Consider the following 21,421-nt stretch of genomic DNA (forward strand, 5'->3'; position numbering starts at 1 on the left):
AGCTGAATTCAGATTAAGGCATTCTATGCTTTCTCCCATTAAACTACTCCTGCCTCAATGCCAGGCTCACATAGATGGTGATTTACATAATAACTTCCACTGTGATCCCAGCATCCAGTTGGCTAAATCCCAACTTTGCAAAATACGACTAAAGCTTTTCCAGAGTTGGGATAAAGGAAAATATGAAGAAATTGAAGAAAATAAAAGACTGAAGTTCACTACATTTCCTGCGCTTCTTTTAAAAAGTTTTATTATTGTTAAAATATATTTAGCTGGTGAAATTTTAACTAATTTGTGTTTCTCTGAAAACATGGTACTTGGAGAAACAAATTAACTGTAAGGCCTGTGGCTGGTGTCTTTGGAGACACAATCATTGAGGGTCTCTGAGGTTTGGTTCCCTGACACACACTTCTAGTGACTGAAGGTGTTTGTGTCAGAGCCAGAGGCATTTCTTCATAAACGGGATTATTTTCTCTACCTTCACAAAGCAATGTAAAACATCTGCCTGGCTGTAGATCAGGTTTTATTAAAGATCATCCCAAGACAGAGCAAGATTTAAAAAACTGGACATTTTAATCTTCACATGGAAATGGAAGAGCACAAGGTACTGGATCTTGTCAGCAAATCAACCAGCATATCAGGATTTGTATTTTGAGGAATGTGCTAAATAGTATTTAGAAACAAAGTCTGGATCAGTATGTCAGGATTTATATTTTGACTAATGTGCTAAGTGGTGTTTAAAAACAAAGTCTGGAGACTCATGAGAGAGAATGGAAAATTGAGTGACATATATGTACACTTGCTGTCCATGGAGTAAGCTGTGTGGCTGTTGTTAGGGTAACTAGAAATTAGCTACAGAAGAACAGAAGAAATAGTGATATAGAAATAGCACAAACGAAAGGTATCCCTGAGACTGGATGGAGCCTTTGCAGTGCATGGGAACCAGGAGTCCAATAATTATGACTAATTAGAAAAAGTTAAATGGTATGAGAGAAAAATAGGAATTTAGAATTTCAAATGTAAAATATATACAATTATGAGTTTCTAAAAATCAGTTATTGGTTAGAAAAGGAAGAATATTGTGTCTTTGTATAAATTTTTAATGGCATCTAGCGATATGGCTGCTGCTTTCTGAGAAGGAACACTCCAAATAGCTTTCCCTCTGAGCACATTTAGAACAGAGACTCCCTTGGAAATAGATCCTGCCAGTTGTTTACCTTGAACTCAATTACCATTAAAACTGCTATTCCCCTCCTACTGCAGGAAAGCCACAATATGCTTTATATAGACTCTTCAAATCAAAATTGTAACACTCTTTAGTAAATGTCTACCTGATTGTTGCTATTAAGTTTTGAACCTAAATAAGGAAAGATATCCTTTTCTTTCAAGGGCCTTTAATGGAACCTATAAATATTTCGGCACCCCAAGACATAGAACGGAGAGAAATATATAGCAGATGCACTAAACCATGATGGTATAGGCCCAAAAGCTGGAGCCTGTGCTAGAATGAGACTACAGAGCAAAGTAGGTGACATGCTTCTGCAGAATCTATTGCTTTTTGTATATAAAGGAAGGATACGTTTCTTTGGCCAAGTTGGACTCTGTGAGCTTCCTGAGCTATGTTTGTCCTCCTCGGAGAAAAAAATCTGGGAGGATTTTCACTTATCCAACTACACAATGGGATAAGCCCTATTCTGAGGTCCTGGGGATATACTAGGGAGCTAGAGAGCAATATTTCTACCTATCATGGGGGATGAGGGAGAAGCAGAAAAAAAAAAGATGAGTGAGAAAAATATGCAATGTGTTCAATTGTTTATATTCAGATATTGTATGTATTAGGAGAAAAGTAAAACAGAAAAGGAAGCCACAACATGGAAAAAGAGGAATTTTTGATAGGATAAATGAGGAGGCAAAATGATACTCAGAAAATGACAATTGAGTAAAGACCTAAAAGAATTGGGACAACAATCAGGTGAATATTTTGGAAAAGAAGTTTCCAAGTACGGGGAACCACAGCAAGTGCAGAAGCTTTAGGCAGAAGAATGAGCTTGAGGACAGCAAGGAGACCAGCGTCACTGAAACAAAGTGAGCAAGGACATAGAACAAAGTAGACCATGAAGTCAGAGAAAAAAATGTCTGGCCTTGGCAAGGGAGTGGTAGAGAACTGTGGGGTTTTGAAGGCCATTGTAAATGCCTGGATTTTACTCTAAGTGAAATAGGAACTATTGAAATTTCTGAGGAAAAGACAGACATGTTCTGACTTGGGTTTTACCCTGTTCACTGTAGTAGTCATGTTGACGTGGATTGTGGGAAATGCAGGCAAAAACAGGGAGACCAGTAGGGAGACTAATATAGTCATAGCTGTAGAAATTTGGTTTGGACCAGTGCCAGCAGTAAAATCACTTTATATGAAAATAGTTTTTTAAAAAAATATTTTATCACACTTTAGGTTCTGGGGTACATGTGCAGCATATGCAGGATTGTTGCATAGGTACATACATGGCAATGTGGTTTGCTGCCTCCATCCCCATTACCTATATCTGGCATTTCTCCCCATGTTATCCCTCCCCAGTTCCCTACCTCCTGCTGTCCCTCCCCTAGTCCCCCAATAGACCCCAGTGTGTGATGCTCCCCTCCCTGTGTCCATGTGTTCTCATTGTTCAACACCCACCTATGAGTGAGAACTTGCGGTGTTTGATTTTCTGTTCTTGTGTCAGTTTGCTGAGAATGACAATTTCCAGATTCATCCATATCCCTACAAAGGACATGAACTCATCGTTTTGTATGGCTGCATAGTATTTCATGCTGTATATGTGCCACATTTTCTTTGTCCAGTCTATCATGGATGGGCATTTGGGTTGGTTCCAGGTCTTTGCTATTGTAAACAGTGCTGAAATGAACATATGTGTGCATGTGTCTTTATAATAGAACGATTTATAATCCTTTGGATATGTACCCAGTAATGGGATTGCTGGATCAAATGGAATTTCTCTTTCTAGGTCCTTAAGCATCGCCACACTGTCTTCCACAATGGTTGAACTAATTTACAATCCCACCAACAGTGTAAAAGTGTTCCTATTTTTCCATATCCTCTCCAGCATCTGTTATCTCCAGATTTTTTAAGGATCGCCATTCTAACTGGCATGAGATGATATCTCAGTGTGGTTTTGATTTGCATTTCTCTAATGACCAGTGACGATGCGCATTTTTTCATATGTTTCTTGGCCTCATATATGTCTTCTTTTGAAAAGTGTCTGTTCATGTCCTTCACCCACTTTTGAATGGGTTTGTTTGTTTTCTTGTTTTCTCGTAAATCTGTTTTAGTTCTTTATAGATTCTGGATATTAGCCTTTTCTCAGATGGGTAGATTGCAAAATTTTTTTCCCATTCTGTTGATTGCCAGTTCACTCTAATGATTGTTTCTGTTGCTGTGCAGAAGCTCTGGAGTTTAATTAGATCCCATGTGTTTATTTTGGCTTTTATTGCCAATGCTTTTGGTGTTTTAGTCATGAAGTCCTTGCCTATGCCTGTGTCCTGAATGGTTTTGCCTAGGTTTTCTTCTAGGGTTTTTATGGTGTTAGGTCTTATGTTTAAGTCTTTAATCCATCTGGAGTTAATTTTAGTGTAAGGTGTCAGGAAGGGGGCCAGTTTCTGCTTTCTGTACATGGCTAGCCAGTTTTCCCAACACCATTTATTAAACAGGGAATCCTTTCCCCATTGCTTGTTTATGTCAGGTTTGTCAAAGATCAGATGATTGTACATGTGTGACATTGCCTCTGAGGCCTCTGTTCTGTTCTATTGGTCTATATCTCTGTTTTGGTACCAGTACCATGCTGTTTTGATTACTTAACCTTGAAGTATAGTTTGAAGTCAGGTAGCATGATGCCTCCAGCTTTGTTCTTTTTGCTTAGAATGGACTTGGCTATGCGAGCTCTCTTTTGGTTCCATATGAAGTTTCAGGTGATTTTTTCCAGTTCTGTGAAGAGAGTCATAGGTAACTTGATGGGAATAGCATTGAATCTATAAATTGCTTTGGGCAGTATGGCCATTTTCACGATATTGATTCTTCCAAACCATGAGCATGGAATGTTTTTCCATCTGTTTATGTCCTCTCTTATTTCCCTGAGCAGTGGTTTGTAGTTCTCCTTGAAGAGGTCCTTCATATCCTTTGTTAGTTGTATTCCTAGGTATTTTATTCTCTTTGTAGCAACTGTGAATGGCAGTTCGTTCTTGATTTGGCTCTCTTTAAGTCTGTTATTGGTGTATAGGAATGCTTGTGATTTCTGCACAATGAGTTTGTATCCTGAGACTTAGCTAAAGTTGCTTATCAGTTTCAGAAGATTTGGGGCTGAGATCATGGGGTCTTCTAAATATACAATCATGTCATCTGCAAATAGAGGCAATTTAACTTCCTCCTTTCCTAATTGAATACCCTTTATTTCTTTTTCTTGCCTGATTGTTCTGGCTAGAACTTCCAATACTCTTGTATAGGAGTGGTGAGAGAGGGCATTCTTGTCTAGTGCCAGCTTTCAAAGGGAATGCTTCCAGTTTTTGGCCATTCACTATGATACTGGCTGTTGGTTTGTCATAAATAGCTTTTATGATTTTGAGATACATTCTGTTGATACCTAGTTTATTGGGAGTTTTTAGCATAAAGGCTGTTGAATTTTGTTGAAGGCCTTCTCTGCATCTATTGAGATAATCGTGTGGTTTTTGTCTTTGGTTCTGTTTATATGGTGAATTACGTTTATAGACTTGTGTATGTTGAACCAGCCTTGCCTCCCCAGGATGAAGCGTACTTGATGGTGATGGATAAGCTTTTTGATGTGCTCTTGCAATCTCTTTGCCAGTATTTTATTGGAGATTTTTGCATCTGTGTTCATCATGGATCTTAGCCTGAAGTTCTTTTCTTGTTGAGTCTCTGCTGGGTTTTGGGATCAGGATGATGTTGGTCTCATAAAATGATTTGGGAAGGATTCCCTGTTTTTTGATCATTTGGAATAGTTTCAGAAGGCATGGTACCAGCTCCTCTTTGTATGTCTTGCAGAATTCTGCTGTGAACCAGTCTGGACCTGGGCTTTCTTTGGTTGGTAGGCTATTAATGGCTGCCTCAACTTGAGCCCTTGTTATTGGTCTATTCAGGGTTTCAACTTCTTTCGGCTTTAGGTTTGGGTGGGTGCAAGTGTTCAGGAATTTATCCATTTCTTCCAGGTTTACTGGTTTATGTGCATAGAGTTGTTTGTAATAATCTCTGATTATGGTTTGTATTTCTGTGGAATCTGTGGTGATCTCCCCTTTATCGTTTTTTATTGCATCTATTTCATTATTCTCTCTTTTCTTTTTTATTAATCTGGCTAATAGTCTATTTTGTTGATCTTTTCAAAAAACCAGCTCCTGGATTTATTGATTTTTTTGAAGGTTTTTTTGTGTCTCTATCTCCTTCAGTTCTGCTCTAATCTTAGTTATTTATTGTCTTCTGCTAGCTTTTGAGTTTTTTTGATCTTGCTCCTCTAGCTCTTTCAATTTTGATGATAGGGTGTCGATTTTAGATCTTTCCTTGCTTCTCATGTGGGCATTTATTGCTATATATTTTCTCTAGACACTGCTTTAAATGTATCCTAGAGATTCTGGTATGTTGTGTCTTCATTCTTGTTGCTTTTGAAGAACAGCTTAATTTCTGCCTTCATTTCATTGTTTATCCAGTCAACATTCAAGAGCCAGTTGTTGAGTTTCCATGAAGCTGTGCAGCTCTGAGTTCGTTTCTTAATCCTGAGTTCTAATTTGATTGCACTGTGGTCTGAGAGACTGTTTGTTATGATTTCCTTTCTTTTGCATTTGCTGAGAAGTGATTTACTTCCAATTATGTGGTCAGTTTTAGAGTAGGTATGATGTGATGCTGAGAAGAATGCATATTCTCTGGATGTGGGGTAGAGAGTTCTATAGATGTCTATTAGGTTTGCTTGGTCCAGATCTGAGTTCAAGTCCTGGATATCCTTGTTAACTTTCTGTCTTGTTGATCTGTCTAATATTGACAGTGGTGTGTTATAGTCTCCCAATAATATAGTGTGGGAGTCTAAGTCTCTTTGTAGGTCATTAAGAACTTGCTTTATGTATCTGGGTGCTCCTGTATTGGGTGCATATGTATTTAGGATCATTAGCTCTTCTTGTTGCATTGATCCTTTTACCATTATGTAATGCCCTTCTTTGTATTTTTTGATCTTTGTTGGTTTAAAGTCTATTTTATTGGAGACTAGGATTGCAACTCTTGCTTTTTTTTTTTTTTTTTTTTTTGCACTCCATGTGCTTGGCAAATCTTCCTCTGTCCCTTTATTTTGAGCTTATGTGTGTCCTTGCACATGAGATGGGTTTCCTGGATACAGCACACTGATGGATTTTGACTTTCTGTCCATTTTGTTAGTCTATGTCTTTTGATTGGGGCATTTCGCCATTTACATTTAAGGTTAATATTGTTATGTGTGAATTTGATCCTGCCATTTTTGATGTTAGCTGGTTGTTTTGCCCATTAGTTAATGCAGATTCTTCATTGTGTCAATGCTCTTTGCCGTTTGGCATGTTTTTGGAGTGGCTGGTACTGGTTGTTCCTTTCTATGTTTAGTGCTTCTTTCAGGAGCTCTTGTAAGACGGTCCTGGTGGTGAGGAAATCTCTAAGCAATTGCTTGTTCATAAAGAATTTTATTTCTCCTTTGCTTGTGAAACTTAGTTTGGCTGGATATGAAATTCTAGGTTGAAAGTTCTTTTCTTTAAGGATGTTGAATATTGGCCCCCACTCTCTTCTGGCTTGTAGGGTTTCTGCTGAGAGATCTGCTGTGAGTCTGATGGGCTTCCATTTGTGGGTGACCTGACCTTTCTCTCTTGCTGCCTTTAGCATTTTCTCCTTCATTTCAACCCTGGTGAATCTGACGATTATGTGCCTTGGGTTTGCTCTTCTTGAGGAATATCTTTGTGGTGTTCTCTGTATTTTCTGGACTTGAATATTGGCCTGCCTTGCTAGGTTGAGGAAGTTTTCCTGGATAATATCCTGAAGAGTATTTTCCAGCTTGGATTCATTCTCTCCGTCACATTCAGGTACACCTATCAAACGTAGATTAGATCTTTTCACATAATCCCATATTTCTTGCAGGCTTTGTACGTTCCTTTTTACTCTTTTTTTCTCTAATCTTGCCTTCTCATTTTCTTTCATTGCGTTGATCTTCGACCTCTGATATCCTTTCTTCTGCTTGGTGAATTTGGCTATTGAAACTTGAGTATGCTTCATGAAGTTCTCCTGTTGTGTTTTTCAGCTCCATCAGTTCATTTATGTTCCTCTCTAAGCTGTTTATTCTCGTTAGCATTTCATCAAACCTTTGTTCAAGGTTCTTAGTTTCTTTGCATTGGGTTAGAACATGTTCTTTTAGCTCAGAGAAGTTTCTTATTACCCACCTTGTGAAGCCTGTTTCTGTCATTTCATCAGACTCATTCTCCATCCAGCCTTATTCCCTTGCTGCTGAGGAGTTATGATTCCTTGGAGGAGGAGAGACATTCTGGTTTTGGGTGTTTTCATCCTTTTTGCACTGGTTTCTTCCCATCTTTGTGGATTTATTTAATAGCTGTCATCTTTGTAGTTGGTGACTTTCAGATGGGGTCTCTGAGTGGACATCCTGTTTGTTGATGATGAAGTTATTTCTTTCTGTTTCTTAGTTTTCCTTCTAACAGTCAGGCCCCTCTGCTGTAAAATTGCTGGAGGTCCACTCCAGACCTGCTTGCCTGGGGCTCACCTGCAGCAGTTGCAGAACAGTAAGGGTTGCTGCCAGTTTCTTCTTCTGCTATCTTTGTCCCAGGATACCTGCCAGATGTCAGTCTGAGCTCTCCTTTACGAGGTGACTCTTTGAATATATGGGGGTTGGGGAGCTGCTTGAGGAGACTGTCCTTTATAGGAGCTCAGCTGCTGAGCTGTGAGCTCCGTTGTTCCATTCAGAGTTGCTGGACAGGTACGTTTAAGTCTGCTGCAGCAGAACTCATAACAGCCTTTTTTTCCCAGGTGCTCTGTCCCGGGAATGTAGGGCTTTATTTATAAGTTTCTGTCGTGCTGCTGCCTTTTTTTCAGGGATGCCCTGTCCAGCAAGGAGGCATCCTGGTCACAGTCTGCCAGCAAAGGTGTTGCTGATCGGCTGTGGGCTCCGCCTGGCTGCTGTGTGAACTTCCCTGCAGTCCTGTTTATAGGGGTATAGTTAGAACTGCCTCTGCAATGGCGGCCCACCTCTGTAATTGTGAACTCCCTCTGTAATGGCGGACTGTCTCGGCAATGATGGGCCGCCTCAGTAATGGCGGACTGCCTTGGCAATGGCGGACTACCTCAGCGATGGCAGACTACCTCAGTAGTGGTGGACTGCCTCAGTAATGGTGGACGCCCCTCCCCCACAGAGCTGGACTGTCCTGGCTTCAGCTGTGCTTTCTGTGAAACTCTGAATCCAGAGTGTTTCAGATTGCTGGTGTTTGTGGGGGTGGGACCAGCCATGCCTGACCACCTGGCTCCCTGGCTCCCTGCCTCAGACCCCTTTTCTTTCAGTTGAATGGGTGACTCTGTCTCCCAGGCGTTCCAGTCACCTGTTGAAATTGTGCCCGGATTTGTGTGAGTTCTTGTGTGGAGACCCGCTTCGCCAGCTGAAACAGCCATGCTGGGGGCTCGTGGTGCTTTTTTGCCCAGGAATCTCCTAGCCTGGCTCCCTGTTTCAGTCCCCTTTTTTTCAGTTGAATGGATGACTCTGTCTCCCAGGCGTTCCAGTTGCCAGTTGAAAAGGCTCCCAGATTGTGTGAAATTTTGTGCGGAGACCCACTGCACCGACTGAAACAGCCGTGCTGGAGGCACTTTTCCACCTGGGAATCTCCTGGCCTGGCTCCCTGTTTCCGTCCCCTTTTTATCAGTTGAATGAGCAACTCTGTCTCCCAGGCGTTCCAGTCGCCTGTTGAAAAGGCACCCAGATTTGTGTGAGATTTTGTGTGGAGACCCACTGCGCCGGCTGAAACAGCTGCACTGGAGATGTGTGGCACTTTTTCACCTGGGAATATCCTGGCCTGGCTCCCTATTTCAGTCCCCTTTTTATCAGTTGAATGGGCGACTCTGTCTCCCAGGCGCTCCAGTTGCCAGCTGAAATGGTGCCCGCACACGTGTGAGTTTTTTGTGCAGAGACCTGCCGTGCCGGCCAAAACAGCCACGCTGGCGACCTGTGGGACTCCTCCACCCAGGAATCTCCTGGTCTGTGGGCAATAAAAATCCATCTGGAAATGCCGCAACCACTTACCCTCTGTGCACTTGCTGGGAGCTGCAATCCAGAGCTGCTCCTACTCGGCCATCTTGAATCCCCTCTCTCAGATAATTATTCTTTTTCCAATGTGATTTAGCGAAGCCAAAAGATTGGATACCACTGCCCTTAAGTGATTCTCAAGAGTTGTGTAGAACAGCACTCCCCAATGTTTTTGGCACCAGGGACCAATTTCATGGAAGCCAATTTTTCCATGGACCAGGGGTGGAGCTTGTGGTGTGGGATGGTTTGGGGATGAAACTGTTCCACCTCAGATCATCAGGCATTAGTTAGATTCTCATAAGGAGTACATAACCTAGATCCCTTCATGTGCAGTTCACAATAAGGTTTATGCTCCTGTGAAAATCTAATGCTGCTGCTGATCTGTCAGGAGGCAGAGCTCAAGTGGTAATTCTTGCCCACCTGCTGATCACCTGCTGTGCAGCCCAGATCCTCTCAGGCCACAGGCCTATACCAGTCTGCAGCCTGGGGGTTGATATAGAAGATGTAAATTGAGTGATATAGATTCTTTTGGATCTAATATGAGGAACATTTTTAAGAGGATCTGAGTGCTCACATTAAAGAATGTATATGCTTGTTATGGATTTAGCATTATACTGGTACTTTGGGGTTATCTGGGAGAAATATAAGATACAGTCCTCCTTATTGCCCTCAGGGAGCACACATCTTCAAACAGATAAAATACACAGCTACAACCAGCAGGTAAACAGCAGCACCTATTAGGCAGTTTGTAGTATTCTTTTTATGTTACTTGGCAGGAAAAAGAGGATGTCCTGCTACTAGACATGTGTTTTTGGCCTTGCTTGTCACTGCAAGCTGTTATGTAAATACATTTATTGTTTCTCTATATCTGCCCTTTTTCTTTGTTCTGGAGTGTGTTACTCACATTTCTCTGTATCTTTCTTTCCTACATTTCAGTGAACGGTTTCTGGTAAGACTGAACAAGAATGGTGGGCCAAGGAACCCAGAGAAGATAGAACGAATGTGTGCCCTTTTTACAGTATGTACAAATTCTCTTTTCCTTCTTTGCTGTTGACTCTAACCAGTGGCCTGCTATGTGGATATTGTCACACTGGAAATAAGCATTTATTCTTATTTCTACACACACTGGGGAGAATAGGACTTGATTTATGTTTCTATTAGGTTTTAATGAAATATTTATAGACAACTGAAATTATATACAGTTTTAAACTGAATTTTTATTAAAGAAATATAAAGTACCTTTCACTGATGTAGATTTTATAAGCTATTGCATATAACAGACACTTAAAATCTTACAGAACCAGCCTGGACAACATGCCAAAACCCCATCTCTACAAAGAATACAAAAATAAGCCAGGCGTTGCATGTGTCTGTAGTCACAGCTACTTGGGGGTCTGAGGTGGGAGGACCCTTTGAGCCCAGGAGGTTGAGGCTGCAGTGAGCTAAGTTCACACCACTGAACTCCAGCCTGGGTGACAAAGTGAGACCCTGTCTCAAAAAAAAAAAACTCTGACATAGGTCTTTCTTACTGTTCTTGTCCAAGACTACTAAGAATTTCTCTGAGGTATACAATTTCTGACACATAATTTATTTTAAAGATATCCACCACGTTTACAGCTTTGTGGTTTGTTAGTGAGTTCATATGCAGTAAGACAAACTAAATGGTCCTCTTCTAAATACCAAATGGAGGATCTTTTCCTACTACAATCTATATTATAGTTTTTTCTGAAAAGCTATACTGTTGTTCATGGTCTCTACAACCATGAACCAATCAACTTAAAAAAAGGTTTGGTAATCTGCTTTTTAGAAAATACCAAAACTCACAATGCCATCTTGCCGTGTGTGTTCTTTAAGTTTATTCTGATTTACTAATTCCTTTTTACCTAGTTAAAAACACTATCCAACTGTATTTATTTGAGATAGTTTATTTACTGTGGAAGAAGACAAGACTGTCACAATTTTAAACCAGTTTTGATTATTGTGGATTCTTTGACCTGTTTCAGTGATCCTGAGATACATCAAAACCTATTGTGATAGTTTCACAGTGTCACTGAACTTGCTTATGGTGTGTGATTGACAGGTGACAGATACCTTAAAGCTTACATTGTGCCTCTTAAATGCAAATGAGATTTATCTGGAGATCTGATATGTAACTTTCTCTAAAAGATACAATTATATTTATTTACCTCACTTTAGTTCATTTATTGCAACTTTATCTTTCAAAACATCAAATGATGTTACTACGAAATCAGAAGCCACTTTCACAGGGATCACTTTTGTTGATAATGCTCCAGATGTACAGAAAGATTTATAAATCTAGCTAAGCTAAAATAATATTTTGTCCATCTTTGAGCTTAGCAGTCAAGGCTTAGGAGATAATGCAAGGAGAAAGAACAGGAAAAGCAGACCCATGGTGGCACTTAAGGGAGTTGAGATGACTTTGTCTAGGAAGATCAGCACTCTCTCTTCAATTGGAAAAGAACTAAAGAAAGAATCTAAATTTTAGTAAATGGGATTTAGGTTAGTCTATTGAGTGAGAGCTTTTGAAGTGAGAGTGCCTGAACACTGAGGTGGTTTTGTAGGACCTCCTTTCTGAAACAGAATTAGTAAGAGACACCCACCTTCTAGAATATCTCAGTAACCTTAGGAGGTTTTTCTAAATTCTGATTCTCTGATATTACCTAGTAAAGCATCAAAAGAAATTGTTGATTCCTTGTTTCTTGGATTGTTGGGAACAGAGCTGCATGCATATACTTCCCTTGAATTCTTGAATATGATGAGTACAGTCCTTGTCTTTTGAAAAATGAACTTAATTAGTTTGGTGTTTGAATGTAATTACAGTGAACCAGAATTTTCATTTAGCATGTTAATTATCCATATGAGCCCAGAGGCCAAAGCTGTAGCTCCAACTTTATTGCACATAACACTCACAATGTGCTCTTGTTGTGCCACAATGGGAAGGTACAGGGTATTAAATATCCTACTAATACTTCATAATTCATAATTCTATTTGCATTACAGCCCTAGATTTTTTTTTTTGGAGTCAGGTTCTCACTCTGTAGCCCAGCCTTCAGTCCAATGGCCTGATCATAGCTCACATAGAAACCTTGAACCCCTGGGCTCTAAGTGATCCTCCTGCCTTAATCTCCTGAGTAGTGGGGCTATAGGCACACATCATGCTTGGTTAATTTTTATTTTTAACAGATGATGTCTTGCTATTTTGCCCAGGTGAGTCTTGAACTCCTGGCCTCAAATAACCGCCCCACCTTGGCCTCCCAAAGTGCTGGGATTACAGGCATGAGTCACCACACCCAGCCCAGCCCTAGATTTTTTAAAAAGGTCCCAAACATGATTTGAGGAATTTTTACAAAGCACACAAGATTTCTCAACAAGATTATCTTAGCCAGGATTTTTATGTTTTACTTTGAGCTATATGAAATTATATTTGTGGGACCTGTTTTCTCATTATCTAAGACTTGAGTTTCTCCTATGAGCTAAAGGAGTTTCCTAGATTGGTGTATGTGCTGCAGAGTCTCAGAGTAAATGCCAGAAAATATAGCCACGACTATGGTCGATGCTGACCTGTTAGCTTACCTTAGAATAGGGAAAAGGGAGTCATACGAACTGAGCATATTACAAGGTTACTCAGCACACTTCAGCGCCACATTAAAGTTACATTATTTGGCACAGCCTTATTCTCTTTGAGGGCTTATTTTTTCTGACTTGGTTAGATTTTAGGGTTTCCTACAGAGGAAGAACTTCATCCAAGGAGAATGTGTTTTATACTTAACGTGGATGGCCAATACAATGATGATTTTGCTGACTTTCATGCTAAACCATGGCTGTGTGTACAAATGTATGAAAGTATGTCTATTTGTATGTACCCATTCCTAGATATTCAGGACCTCATACACACTGCCTGGCAAGGTGTCAGTAATGATTTGTTATATAAACAAATAAATATATGTTTATTTGCTGTCATATTCAAATGACAAACTGAGAGAATGAATTTGTGCAGTTATCCATGCATTCATTGGCATTTTTATATATGTATTTATACTCTTCTACATTCCAAGATAGAATTTTAAGTGATGATTTCTTAGAGTTCAAAATTGAACTTATTACTATAATAACATCATGCATTAAAATACTACCTTCTTTTCTGCAACTTAAGTATCAATAAGCTGATTTTATTTTGTATTCGTGAATCCCATTATCTCTATAGAAAAAGAGAATCCCAGGCACAGGGAAGTTAATTAACTTTTTCATGTTTCAAATGAGTGAGTTTAAAATGCTGGACCCTAAGTCACTGTCCTCAGTTGCCTCTTCTACACTCTGTTTAGTTGGGACCAGCTTCCTAGTTAAGTAGGATTAGAGAGTCCAGTGAACAAATCTAATTCCTGCCATGTAATTAGGATTGAAATCCTGCTCACCAGATGAATGGTAGGTACGTCACCCTTCTTCTCATCTTGCTTTTACAGGTCATGTGAGTAATTTAACATAGATAACCTTGGTGCTTAGTCTTAAAGAATATATGTTTAACAAACCCTGTGGTAACTGTGTTTAGCCATGCACTTACATTTAATAAGATAGCTTTTATATTGCAATTCTGTGGAACTCACAAATAATAATTTTGTTTAAAATATTTTTTGCACTAATTATTATTGTCTTATTTTTATTTATGTTAAATAAATACCACTGAGAGTTCTGGGTGCTACATATATGATGATCAGAAAGAGCCCCTACTCAACCACTTGGAAAATACCATAAATTATACTTAAGGCTTCTTTTATTCACTCAGCAGAGCAAAGGAAAACATTTAGGATTCTTGTATACAACCCATCTGATTGGTATTTGGACATCTTTGGAAAATGGCTTGAATTCTATAGATGTATTGGAGTCAGTGATTATACTAGTCATTTGATAGTTTGGATATACACAATCTAGGCTCTGTAGGAGGAACCATTTCACTTTGAAATGTGCTGAACATTTCTGTATTCTTCAGTAATCAACATCTTTCAATCCAAAAAGTATTTTAAAATGGTAACGTGGTTTTTAGTTTTCACTTGTTGTTTAGTGTGAAAATATAACACTATTTTAATAATAATATTTTAAATTCCATTTTTAATGGAAAGAATTCGTGAAATGGGACCTGAAACACCCTTTTTCAATATCAAACACAACTTTCATGTAAAAACATATCTTTGTGATTCCAGATATCAATTTATGTTTAATTATTTTGTAACCTATTTCATTATAAACATACTTTATTATTATAAGAACTTGACAAAATATTACAACCATCTAAATGCTTCAGTTTCATCATTACATATTACTTATTTTTTTTTTTTTTTTGAGACAGAGTCTCTCCCTGTTGCCCAGGCTGGAGTGCAGTGGCATGATCTCAGCTCACTGCAGTCTCCACCTCCCAGGTTCAAGCCATTCTCCTGCCTCAGCCTCCCGACTGGGATTACACACTCAGCTAATTTTTGTATTTTTAGTAGAGAATGGGTTTCACCATGTTTGCCAGGCTAGTCTTGAACTCCTGACCTCAAGTAATCCTCCAACCTCAGCCTCCCAACATTCCGGGATTACAGGCATAAGCCACCACGCCTGGCCCACATATTACTTAATGTCTCCTTTTCTTTCATATGTTCAGGGCCATTTATCAGGGCAGGGCTGGGACTAGGCTAAGACAAGCAAAGCACAGGATCCTGAGAGTGAGTGTGTGCTTAAATTTTGCACTAGGTGCCTTGCTTGCCTCACCCTAGTGCTAACCCTGCAATAGGGTTTGCAAATTAAGAAACACAGAGACTCTGTTAAAACGTGTGCTCTGAATGAAGAGACACCCCAAACAGGCTTTGTGTGAGCAACATGGCTGTTTATTCACCTGGGTGCAGGCAGGCTGAGGCCAAAAAGGGTGTCAGCGAAGGAGGGTGTGATAGAAGTTGGGTTTTATAGATTTGGGGTGAAAAATGGAAAGTTACGGAAGTTACAGTTGGTGGTTTTTTGCAAGCTGGGAGGGTGTCATTGGGTGGGGAGTCAGGAGGTTGGGCCAAGGTCAGTTACAAAGTCCAATGGCCTTGTCAATTGAAGCCAGAATAAGAAACAATAGAAGAATGTCTCAGGTTAGTTAGGCCCCGCAGGGGTTGATGGTTCTTCCTTCAAGCTACTTCAGGTTTTCTAATTCTGGAAGGCCCTCCAGAGGTGTACGTGCAGTTCATGGGGGTTGCCATGCCCTCCAAGGCACAATCAGACCTTACATTCCTGTCTTTTCATATTAGTAATATAAAGGAAAAATGAAGAGTGGAGGGCAGTGGAATATTAGGAAGGCTGGCAACAGAGGGTGATGGGGCGATGTTTCTCAGGGCTTCTTTGAGCGGGATTGGGGGTGGCACGGAAACCTAAAAATGGGAAAGAATTTAGACTGCTGGGAGATCTTGGGGCAAGGGGTGATACCATGGGGTTGTTAGAAGGAGCATTTGTCATATTGACTGATTGGTTATCACCTGTATACAATTTTGTAGGAATTGAGAGATTAATTGGAAAACACAGGGTCCAAATAACAGAAGGATAAAGATAGTATCAGAGGAAGAAGGATTGGAAGAAGCCATGACTTCCAGTTAGAGAGTGTCCAGCCAGTTCAGCCAGGTCCAGAACAACCATTTGCCTGATTAGCAAGCTTTTGGGCTCTTTTAATTTATTGATGGCATCATATACGAGCCTAGACTGGTTTACATAAAAACAACATTCTTCATTTAGGAATAGGCAAATACCTCCTTTTTCAGCAGTCAGTAAATCAAGACCTCTGCAGTTTTGGAGGATAACTGCAGCTAGGAAATTTACTTGAAATTGAAGAAAGGATAGTGATTGAGTTAATTCTGCAGTGCTAGCAGAGAAATCATTAGAGAGGCTACAGAAGGTGCCCACTGAAGTGGTAAGGCCTGCTATGCCTGTGCCGAGTGCAGTAGTAATTTCTAACCCTACAAGTAAGGGGATTAATGGAATGACCTGCTTGTGTAGTGTCGGGACCACAAAGGGAGGCTTTTGTCTCCACTGGCAAACTGAATTTTGGGAGTAAGGAAAACTAAGGGTACAAGTGCCTGTCCAGTTGGTAGGAAGCAGATGTTAAGAAGAAGAACCACAGAGGAAAAAAAGTCCTTGGCTTAGACAGAACTGGAAGTGTAAACTGAAAAAATGAGAAAGTGGTCTGAGGCAGTGCTGTGGTCTTGGACTGCAACTGTTAAAAGTTGTAGCGGGGTTTGATAGGGTAACTGTGTGGAGGGAGAGCTTTTGTTTTCATGGTGTATGAGGAAGCGTGTGGTATCCTTAAGTAAACACGCACTTTTATTAACAAGATTGGGTATGAGCAGACAGGAACAGGGGTCTAGAGGAGAGTCTGAGGAGCAAGGGTAGGATAGCCAAGGGTGGAGTGAGAGACAGGGTAAATGCTTACCTAGGCAGAACCCGCTATTGACGTTTTAAGACTGCTAGCAATAAAGGAGGGCCTTTCTGTAATGCACAGTTTGTATGCTCCTATATTTTGGTTAATGTGGGTAGCAGGGCTCTTGAGGTGAAGTGTAAAGGAACACAAAGAGGATGGGAGATACAGTCATGGGGTTCAGGTTTTTGTTAGGTATTCCGTGAGAGACTGGGTTGAAGTCAGGTCCAAGAGCAGTGCTTACTTCGGGGTTTCAATAAAGAGTGCATAAAGCTGGAGAAAGCAAGGGCCTGAAAGTAAGTGTGTGAGGTATAAAGAGGAAACTAAACTTTGGAGGTCATGAGAGCCATAGAGGGTAGATGGGGCGTAGCCTGTGATTTTGAGAGTATCAAGGTGGCAGCTGTTGCCACGCGTAGGCACGAGGACCAGCCCAGGACTGTGAGGTTAAGTTGTTTGGATAAAAATGCTACAGGTCATGGGTCCAGCTCCTGTATAAGAATTCCGATGGCACAGCCTTTTATTTCTGCTGTGTAGATAGAGAAGGATTGAGAGGAGTTGGGGAGTGCTAAAGTAGGAGCAGTCTCGAAGGTCTTTTTTAGAGAACGGAAGGAAGAGTGAAGGAAGGAGTTTTGGCCTATGAGGTCAGCTAAGTTTCCTTTTGTAGGTTTATAAAGTGGTTTGGTTAGGAGGGCAAAACCTGGTATCCAGAGGCCATGCCATTCAAGGTGGGGTCAGACCTTACACTCTGAATCTCAAAGCTCATTCCAAATCATGACTGCCATTTGATTGTACCTTTTTTTTTTTAATTGAAGAGAGACAGGCATCTGGGATCAATCAAAAGATAAAAGAGGAAAAGGATATGGAACTAAGGGAACCTCTCCTAGAAAGGGAGATCACAGAAAACCTGTCGCATTAAGGACAAAGGTCATTCCATCAAATATCATTAACTCACAATAATGACTGAGAGTGAGCAGCAAGTTGACAGCCTGGTGAAAAATCTGAAACAGAATATGTATTAAATGAATTTTTGTTATTTCAAGTACAAGGCATTTAAAAAGCATAATGCATAGTCATTAACAAACATTTCAACATATGTTCTAAACATAAATAGAATGATTATCAGGCTGGGCATGGTAATACCTGTAATCTCAATACTTTGGGAGGCTGAGGCAGGAAGACTGCTTGAGCCTAGAGGTTCGAGACCAGCTCTGACAACATAACAAGACCCCATCTCTACAAATAATTTTAAAAATAGCTGGGCATGATGGGGCACACCTGTAGTACCAGTTACTTGGGAGGCTGAGGTAGGAGAATGGCTTGGCACAGAAGACAAGCCTGCAGTGAGCTGTGATTGCGCCACCTCACCCCATCCTGGTGTCAGAGCAAGACCTTGTTTTTTAAAGAAAAGAAAAAAAAAGGAATGATTTTCATAATGCTTTGGTGTGGAAATTTTCTGATTCTGGATCATATCTGTTTACTTAAAGGAACCCCTTAATTTTTTTCAATAAGATTATTTCAACTTTATAATTTAGTACAAATGATAAATATCAGAATTTAGAAATGGAAATCAAATGATTGAGGTTTCACTGATACCAAATTAATCTCTTTTAAGTGGAACATACTTCATGTGTAATAATCATTTGTGGACAGAGAAATCAATGCAAAATTAGTGGAGAACAAACTTTTAGGATTTCAGTTATTGAGCTTTTTGGTGTTTTCCCAGTTTTTTCTGTACTGAACATTTATTCCTTCTGTACAGAATGTTTTTACATGATGTTAGAGTAGACATGGAATAAGGCAATATCATGAATATTTCTGATGTGAGAACTTTTGTAGACTTTTTGTTAAGTGATCTAAATGGGAGTTGGAAAAATATTGTCAATAAAATAAATGTCCAAAGGCATATAAGATAACCAGACTTTCTCTGCAGGCATCTTGTAAACATTGAAGTGCTATGTGCTGTAGTCTCCCTTCCCCTACCTGTAACATATAATAAAAGCAAAGCAGTAGAGATTCCAAATGAATTTTTAATTATTTTCTATGTATTCCTTGCCTGAATCTACTTGTTTTTTCTCTTTTCTTAGGATCTGAGCAGCAAAGATATGAAGAGAGATTTGTATATTGTTGCCCATGTGATCCGAATAGGTACTGTTCACCTTACTCATTCACATGACTAAGACTGACCCAACTTGGGATAAGTCTGTCTTATGCATGACCTTTGTTTTCTCCCTAGATCTTACCTGTAATTTCAGGTCTCAGGATTAGAGTCCAGCTTGTATTAAAGCTATACCTGCCGGGCGCGGTGGCTCACGCCTGTAATCCCAGCACTTTGGGAGGCCGAGGCGGGTGGATCACGAGGTCAAGAGATTGAGACCATCCTGGTCAACATGGTGAAACCCCGTCTCTACTAAAAAAAAAAAAAAAAAAAAAATTAGCTGGGCATGGTGGCGCGTGCCTGTAATCCCAGCTACTTAGGAGGCTGAGGCAGGAGAATTGCCTGAACCCAAGAGGCGGAGGTTGCGGTGAGCTGAGATCGTGCCGTTGCACTCCAGCCTGGGTAACAAGAGCGAAACTCCGTCTCAAAAAAAAAAAAAAACTATACCTAAACTCAACTGCTATGGTGGCTTGGTTTGATATAAATGGATTCAGGGGGGTCTTTTTGTTTGTGTTTTTTATCACTTAAAACCTTCTGCTCCCTATCTGTTTTTAGACCCAAACTTTTTATTTCAAATGATCTGCTTATTGACATTGCCTCTATACCTACCCTACACTCAGAGATTTTATAGCAGGGTTCCAGGGGTGCCAACTTCACAGCAAAGGCTATTCACCACCTATTGTTTGTGTTTGAAATTATGTATTTGTGGTACTCTCCACAAAATTAGAGTTATTGTTGTCACTCCAGAAGATGGATGGCATTTCACTTCTACCCCACCCAAGATGAAAAAGTGATTTTTGCTACTGTTCTGTCATTGGTTTGCTCAGAACTTATTTCATGTTTATGATATAACTTTTGGGGCTATGGTGAACCAAGTCCTCCTTTATAGGTTTGAGTTCTGGCATATCATGTACATTTTTATCAAAGAATATTTTTTAATCCCTTGCCAACAAAACAGCTGTTTTGCTGTGCTTAATAAAGTGTTTGTTAAGGTTCCAGCATTTGCAAGTATTCTTGCTACTGTAGGCACAGCTTTGGTAAGCAGGAAAAGTAAGCACTCATCCACTTTCTAAGACTACTTTCAGTCCCACAATTGTTCAGGATGACATTTGACAGCAGAATTTGGTTGAAAGAACACAGCATCCTCCTTGTGTGTGCATATGAGTTTATACCTGGCACCTAAACCTCACAAGTTTAAAACTATTATTAGCACATTGGTTTTTCTAAGAAATTCATAAAATCACTTTTATTCTTATGTGATTATTAAATGGACTGTTCATACTGGTTTAGAGGACAATAAGAATGATTGATTGAATGCAGTATGGGGAAGAGCTTTGGCTAAAGGCCTGTTTGGTGTTTTTCCAGATAAATATCCTTGGATGACTCCCTTTAGTCCTGTAGTCTTCCAACGTAGAAGATTTCCTAAGTGCCTATAGCTCAGGCATCCTTGTATGACAATTAGGTGATACTGGAGAGGAAGCATGCTTTTCTCAGTCTGACTGGTGTTTTCTGCTGTGCCCAAGGCCGGATGCTCCTGAATGATTCAAAGAAAGGTCCTCCTCACCTGCACTATAGGCGACCATATGGCTGTGCAGTCCTAAGCATCTTGGATGTCCTACAGTCACTTACAGAAGTAAAGGAAGAAAAGGATTTTGTTCTTAAGGTTTACACGTGAGTAATGGACATCAGGAATATTAATGTTGTGTAGCATAAGACATCCCAGCACTGCCCTTGAGAGCAGCAGTGCTCAAACCTGTGGACATAGGTCAGCCGCAGTGGCTCACGCCTGTAATCCCGGTACATTGGGAGGCCGAGGCAGGTGGATCATGATGTCAGGAGATGGAGACCATCCTGGCTAACATGGTGAAACCCTGTCTTTACTAAAAATACAAAAACTTAGCCAGGTGTGGTGGCACACACTGTAATCCCAGTTACTCAGGATGCTGAGGCAGGAGAGTGGCTTGAGACCCAGGAGGCAGACGTTGCAGTGAGCCAACATCGCACCACTGCACTCTAGCCTGGGTGACAGAGCAAGACTCCATCTCAAAAAAAAAAAAAAGCAAAAAAACAAAACAAAAAGCCTTGTGGACACAGCATCACCATGATGTAGGATAGGGAGGTTCTTGAAAATGCAGAAGATTGGTCTAAGATTTGGGGTGGAGCCCACACAGCATTATTTTTAATAAGGTTCCCAGATAATTCTGAAACAGCTTCGTTTGGGACCTTCTATCCTAAAGTGAAAATCTGGTAGTATACATTTCCATTTCTCTCCAGAATTAACCAGTCTTATATATTTGCCGAAAAGCTAACCATACACTTCTGATGTTTCTTGGCTATGAGAGTCTTGTGTGTCTACTGCTTGCCCACTAGTTATTATTAACTGAGCTGCTAATGATCAAGAGTGTTTAAAAGAATGATCACAAGTCAAGTTTCTCTATCTTTGAAAGAAAGCCAGTTTCTCTGAGGAACTGAGATATCATTCTTCACTTGTGCTACCGGAGATCAATAAGTCACATCCAACCA

General features: G+C 40.2%; 1 protein-coding gene across 5 annotated transcripts in view; it reads left to right on the forward strand.

Annotated features, from left to right (window-relative positions):
- DOCK3 (dedicator of cytokinesis 3) overlaps positions 1-21,421 on the forward strand; it is a 610,183-nt gene that overhangs the window by 417,135 nt on the left and 171,627 nt on the right. For all 5 annotated transcript variants that reach the window (XM_064367135.1, XM_064367139.1, XM_064367136.1 and 2 more), the window contains exons 10-12: positions 10,239-10,320; positions 18,828-18,888; positions 20,422-20,569. In XM_064367135.1, coding sequence (XP_064223205.1) covers positions 10,239-10,320; positions 18,828-18,888; positions 20,422-20,569 — 291 coding nt within the window. The remainder of the gene's footprint in view (positions 1-10,238; positions 10,321-18,827; positions 18,889-20,421; positions 20,570-21,421) is intronic.

This window comes from Aotus nancymaae, unplaced genomic scaffold (genome assembly GCF_030222135.1).
Source record: "Aotus nancymaae isolate 86718 unplaced genomic scaffold, 86718_ANA_hifiasm-v0.15.2.pri h1tg000067l, whole genome shotgun sequence".
NCBI classification, from domain to species: domain Eukaryota; kingdom Metazoa; phylum Chordata; class Mammalia; order Primates; family Aotidae; genus Aotus; species Aotus nancymaae.